Consider the following 6,909-nt stretch of genomic DNA (forward strand, 5'->3'; position numbering starts at 1 on the left):
AACTTAGCTGTGTTATATCTGCAATGCTAACAGGAGGAAAAAGCAACACATGTATTTTTGTCATTGAGGTAAGCAGATCTGACTCTGAATACACAAAGGACCCAAAGTGATTTATCAGAAGGTGTCACTTTTATACAGCCACTTCTCAGAGTAAAAAACAAACCTTTAATTTTTGCATTTCTTTACATATTTTGACACAAAAAATAACCTTAACATTGCTTTTATATAGTTATTTTGTACTTAAAGTGCAAACTTACTCTGGCAAGGGACAACGCAAAAAAATCGCCCTTCTTACTCAGCTAATCTGCTCCCTGCATTTATTCAGTCATAGCTGCTGACTTTGGTAACTAAAATTTTATTTTTCTCCTTTTAACTCCTGAGCACCCTGCAGATTCACCACAGGTTTAGGGAACTGGATAATCATGTGAATCATCATCAGAACTGTTAACTAAGTTCCGATTGCAGGACCTTTATTGTGTATCATGTACAAGCCAAAAAAGTCCAGCTTGGCTTTTGTATCCTATGTTTCATTTACAGAGCTGGCAGTTAGAAAAAATATCTTTTTTTATTTGTATACTGAGCACATTTGACTTGGAAATAGTGAGCAAGAAAAGAAAGCCCTACAACAAGTCATGTTTCATAGAAGAACCACATTGTAATAAATATCGAGTTAGACTATTAGCTAAGTGCCTGTGCAGATGTTGTACAAAAATGGAAATCTGGTTATTAATGTTAGAAATATTCAATACAACTCTAAAAGAGGATGACCAGGGATGATATTTATGTCTGGCTATTCACTAGGTCTTGGAAGAATGTGGTACACTTTAAAGAATATGTAATTATGCAGAATGTCATGGACTGGAGTATGGCTTAGTATCATCCTCACCTCATGCTGGCCCACAGTTATCCACACCTTTTTAAAAAGTCACTACATTACTAAAGGACATGTTAGTGTGATAACAAACCGCAAGCCTAGTACCAATTCAGAAATTGATTTGTAATCACATGACCAATGAGTACATCTAGAGGAAATTGCTGAATGCATGCTGAAATCAAGCTAAAACTGGTACATTTACAGGCTTTGGAATATATCTGCAGGGGATTGCTGAACATCTGTAAAAATTTTAATAGCTGTGAAAACTGCACAGTTCTCTAGCTGCATTTAGTGGCAGCATTGATGGTTTACAGGGTTTGGTCCAGACCTCAGTCAGAAAGACTGCGACCAAAATGCAAGGTAGAAACTGAGGGTTAAATGGGGTATCCTCAGGCTTGTGAATTAGGCATCACCCACATTGTATGGAAGAAAATTGGATTTACTCTGTTTTTTTTCTTTTAGAAAAGAAAATTACTCAACTGCCAAGTGCCAGCTCAGCGCAATTTAGATCAGACAGATCACAAATCCTTGAAAGTCATGTTTTATGACCGGCAGTTTATCAGCCTGTTCACAAGGCTTAGGTTTGGCAGCTCTGCACAACCCTAGGTGAATGCAGCTTATTCTGCATAGTGGGTTTCTGGTATGAATGTGTCCCCATGATGCTATCTGTGTAATTCCAGGTTGGCCATTTGAAAACATCATATGTAAAATGAGTGGACTGGTGCAGGGGATGTCTGTCTCCTCTTCAGTTTTCACTCTGGTGGCCATTGCAGTGGAAAGGTACGTGTCCACAGTACTCTCGTTCTAGCCATTTGCCTGCCGAAAACAGAGCAAGGTTTTGCAAAAAGAAAAGGAGTACTAGTGGCACCTTAGAGACTAACCAATTTATTTGAGCATAAGCTTTCGTGAGCTACAGCTCACTTCATCGGATGCATAGAGCAAGGTTTGTGGTCATTTCAGTCCTGTTTCTCTGGGGAGCCCCATCTGGTGGCAGGATACTGCATCTTCACGGTACCTGTTTTCCTCCCCTAGAACATACAGGCTGAGTGCTGTTTGTGTTCCATCAGTCCCTCACCCCATTCCCTTGGGATCCAGCAGATACAATAGAAAATGTGTGGTGGAGAGAGAAAGAAAATTGAAGAGGAAGACAAAAAGGAAAGAAGAGATTCAGGCCTACCATATATTAGCATGTGAGTCCAAGATGTGTGCAATGGGCAGCCGGGAAGCTAGAAAGGTAATTGTCATGGATCCACAGGATTGGTGCTATGGCTCCAGCTTTGGAAGGAACAGTCTCTGGAAGGAACCCTTCAGTGTGCCAGCCCCCCTAGGTGCCTCACTCTTCCTCCAAGGTGAGCCACACAGCTTCACTACCTCCTTAGGCGGGACCTCTGGTCTTTCAGCACCCCTGCTTCACACTGTGAACTTCACTCAGCAAGTCCAACAAGGAAAGACCCATGAGGGAGACTTGCACAATCCTTAGAGAGCACCTTCTCCATCAGCATTTGCAGTAACACTCAGCCAGCATTATAAAACCGAACAGTTTATTAGTCAACTGAAACACAGCATAGGAAGTCCTTGGTTAGCACAGAGAAAAGAAAATTACAGCAGAGTCCATCCTGGTCAGCACAGAATCCAAAGTCCTGTCCTTCTGACCTCCATTCGTCCCAGTTCACGTGTCCTTGACTCCTCCAGCAGCCAGTCCTTAACCGCTCTCCTGACACCTCCCCAGTCCTTTGTTCTCCAGGAGGACAAACACTGCTTGGCTTCCTGCAAAGAGATGTGCCATCCATGATTGTTGGTTGCTAGATATCAAAGTCCCAGTGATTGGATTTGCCATTGTCTTCTCAAAAGCTCCATTGATATGGAGCCTAAACCCCAGACAGCTGGGCACCATTCATAGCTGAGTCTTTGCAGAGAGCAAACCACCCTTTCTATCCCCTGGACAACACTACAGCACATAGGGGAAACTGAGGCACACATAGGATTCCTTTAAAAATGGCAAAAATTCATATTTCATCACAGTAGCCATGTAAATAAAGTGTGGTAACATGTTAGGACAGAAGAGGTCCATGCCTACATAATGGTTATAGGTCATCATAAAAAGTGAACTGCCTTTCTTCTACTATAGGTATGGAATTCAGTTCTCAATGGTATTGGTAGAAAGCATATGGATTGTCCTCCTACTTTCTCTGAAATTGAATAAATAGCTCCCAGTGAGTAACTCAGAGCTCTGTGTGAGAGAGTTTGAGATACAGTTCTGACATAGCTCATTACTCAGACTAACATTTCCCAGTGAGCGGCTGACAAAAGGCACAATAATACTCACCCCTAAAATAAAATGGATTCTCTCATCTTATTTTTTAAATGCAGCAAAACCTGTGACTCAGCAACTGAAAACTGATGTTGTGACTCCAAAAACATCCTTCTATCTGTGGCAGATGTTTTATTCTGTTAGAGCTCAGATGGAGGGCAAACAGCATCCCAACAGAATGTTACCCATTAAAGCAAACTAGCTGTTTAAACATGTTCAAAATTAAGTAAGACAAAATATGTTACAATGCCTTTGATCTTTAGGTGGATGCGTGGGTGCAAGAAAGAGGTTGTGGGAAATGCGTAAAAGACTTGATCTATCAATAGTGTTAGTTTAGCTGAAGAGACAAAGAACACTTGCCTGACAAACAGAGCCAGCAAGGAGTTTCAGTTAGATATGTTCAGCTCCCTTCCTTTAGAAAATACAAGTATGGAGGTTCTCTATGTGCTTCCCTGTAATTACAATTTTTGGCCCCAGCTACACTGCAGTTACAGTTGTTTTAAGATACTCCATTACAGCACAGCTGTGTCCTGAACTTTTAGCTAACTGTGTTCTAAAGACCATTTATGTTAACCCTTAATGTGACTATAAGACTGTTAGGTCTGATCCACACTTACAAAAGCATGCCACATTACAAAACACTTGTGACACAGCTGTGTGGGTAAATGGTTTCCCCAACACAGCTGTGATTGTATTACAGTCCAGGCCTTGGTGTATGAGATATAATCTGAAAAATGTTGTAACATCACTTTTTCTGGACAACAGATTACATTGTGTTAATAAACCAAGTCCTTTCCTCTTTGGGTCAGTAACCATTGGAAAGGCAATATCTAAAATGCCCCGATACCAGATGTAGGAAATACCGAGGATGGGTTCCTTGTGCCACAGCTGAATGCTCTCTGCAAATGAATCCATTAGTGGGCATGTCCTGCCTTCAGTGCAGGGGACTGGACTACATGACCTCTTGAGATTCCTTCCAGCCCAACACTTCTATGATTTTATGTAGCCTTCCTGTGCCATACAAGGTATAGTATCCTCTGCTGGTCAATGTGTGCAGAGTAGGGGCTCGTCTACACTAAAAAAAAGAATTTGTGCAAACAGTTGTCTGCCATGGGTAAGGGAGTCTGTTATGGCACTTTATTTCACATATGGGCAGAAAAAACATTTATAATCACTTTTAGGATTGTTATCACATTGGCCATTCAGTTGAGGAAAGAATGTGTTATAACATAGATACCCCCAAGCATAGCAGACAAATGAATGCTCACAAGATTATGTAGTGTTGGTAGGCTGAAAAATATCAGTTTATATTTTTCTTACCCATCCCTTCTTCATTATTCTGGGTAAGACGAGACAATGCATCTGCCAACATTCTTATTTAGATAGGCGCGACCTAAATCATCTTTCCTTTTTCCAGCCAGTTTCCTGATTGAGAGATCTATCTTTACAGAACATGGGAAAACCCAAATGTTCATCACTGAGTTTTTTGCTTTTTTCCTCCAAATTGCCATCATCACATTATGTCACATGGTAATGTTAGAACACACATTGATGTCACCTTGTAGCGTCACCACACTTTGTCAGCTAGGATTCCGAGAACCAAAAATTAGAAAAATCTTCCAGTTCTCCTCTTTCAAGATGGCACCTATATGAAAAAGCAGACATAGGAACACCATGAGATCGTCCCTTACAGCAACTGATCGCTACAGCATCTTTCTGCCCAGACCAGTGTGAGTGGAAAATTCTGACTTGGCAGTGTTCATTATTCACTTTACAGGATCATAAATGACTGTGCAATGGACAAGGTAAGGGAGAATCAGGTCCAGATTGCTTAAAATATTTCAAAAAATCATGCATATAATAGAAAATGTACCGCTGATTCTAGGCGAGGCTACAGGGACCTTCAGCACCTTGTTCAGTGTGCTGATTCCTAAAACATCAATGCCCATTTAAAACATTTCATTGCATGATGTTTTAGGCCATGTAAAGGAATAAAACATCAAACTTTTTGTTTAAAAAAAATCACTTTTTTTTAACATGAGTCATATTACATCATCTTTGTTTTTGTTACATTCCATAAGCAATTTGCACTTGTAAATGTTAAAAGAGAGAGATTGAACCATGAATTGCTGGGGGTGGGGGTTCCACTAAAGCAACTTGACTGTAATTTCTTTGTTTTTTTCTTGGATTTATATTTCTTCACGGTGACATGTGAATATAGCCCTGCTCTTTAATACTCAGTAGGAGTTTATTTGTGGTCCAGGTCAGTACATTCACATACACTATGACATCAGCCTGTGTTGTAGGACCTAATCACTACAGCATCCTTCCGCTAAACTTCTCACTCTTCTGTATTGTGCAATGACTTAGCTCCACAATGCAGGCTGATGTCTGACGATCAGAAAAATGACTCATCAAGTAAACTGCATTTTGTACAATTATTGGTTTGAAATCATTTTTGCTCCAGTATGAATGTACCTCTTTACAGGGACAGAACTCAGGATGGGAGGACTCAAACCTTGATCTTCTGCATGAAAAGTCAGAAACGGCCTCTATAAATGTCCCTTGGTACACAGAGTAAGCACCTCAGCAGAACTTAAAAGCAATACTCTTTTTCCTCCTCTCATAGGTTTCATTGCATTGTTTACCCCTTCAGACAGAAACTAACCCTGAGGAAAGCCCTAATCACCATAGTTATCATTTGGGTCTTGGCCTTGATAATCATGTGCCCCTCTGCAGTCACCTTGACAGTCACCAGGGATGAATATCATTTCATGGTGGTTACATACAACAATTCTTACCTGCTGTACTCCTGTGGGAGGCATGGCCTGACAAGCCAATTCTAATGAGATAACTGAATTGGTAAGGCAACCCCACCTTTTCATGTACTCTGTATATATATCTTCCTACTGTATTTTCCACTCCATGCATCTGATGAAGTGAGTTTTAGCCCACAAAAGCTTATGCCCAAATAAATTTGTTAGTCTCTAAGATGCCACAAGTACTTCTCGTTGTTTAATATATCAGTATTCACTACCTCTTGCCTCTAGTAACTGTGAATAGAGCCCTCCTGTATCAGAATTGTTATTTGGTGTTTAGTAACCACTCTCTCCATGCTGTACAAAATGGTATTAATGACATTACTGTATCACTGGCCACGAGTTACAGAAATAGAACATCGCTCTTCCGGCTTTTGTTAACGTTTATTGTGACAATGCCTGTGCCATAAGGGCTGCAGGGCCCTGCGTGAATCCTTTGGCCCTGATATGAAGAGGGCAGAGTTAGAAGAGGGTTGAGCCGCATCCCCTAGAACCCAATTGCGCTGACTTCTGGGGGAAGGGCCGGGCCGCACATCCACATTAACTACAAACCAAAAGGCAGCCCCAGACTCGTCAATATGCAGCGAGCTTTGGGACGCAGCGGCACACGCCACCTGGACTCCGGAGGGGAAATCACCTTTTCGGGGTGCCAAATATCCCTGCCCCTCCTCCCGAGCGGGGCCTGCCCACAGCGATGAAAGGAGACGGAGGCGGAGCTGTCACCGCACCAGCTGGGGGCGCAGGGGGTGCGGGAAGGTCCCAGGGCAGGGACGGAGGGGAGCGGTCGCTACGCTGTAGGGGTTTACTCTCTGTACGCAGCCAGCCTCGGTGACCGCGCCGCCGGCCGGGGAAAGAAAGCGGGCCGGGCACTGCGGGGAAGCCACGTGTGCTCTTGACAGCCCGCT

At 42.3% G+C, this 6,909-nt stretch overlaps 1 protein-coding gene across 1 annotated transcript in view; it reads left to right on the forward strand.

The window, feature by feature from the left end:
* Positions 1–6,339, forward strand: part of NPFFR1 (neuropeptide FF receptor 1) — a 32,641-nt gene extending 26,302 nt beyond the window's left edge. The window contains 3 exon segments of the mRNA XM_027834886.3: positions 1,555–1,654; positions 5,815–5,996; positions 5,999–6,339. Coding sequence (XP_027690687.2) covers positions 1,555–1,654; positions 5,815–5,996; positions 5,999–6,039 — 323 coding nt within the window. The 3' untranslated portion in view covers positions 6,040–6,339.
* The last annotated feature ends 570 nt before the right edge of the window (positions 6,340–6,909 follow it).

This window comes from Chelonia mydas, chromosome 7, assembly GCF_015237465.2.
Source record: "Chelonia mydas isolate rCheMyd1 chromosome 7, rCheMyd1.pri.v2, whole genome shotgun sequence".
NCBI lineage: Eukaryota > Metazoa > Chordata > Testudines > Cheloniidae > Chelonia > Chelonia mydas.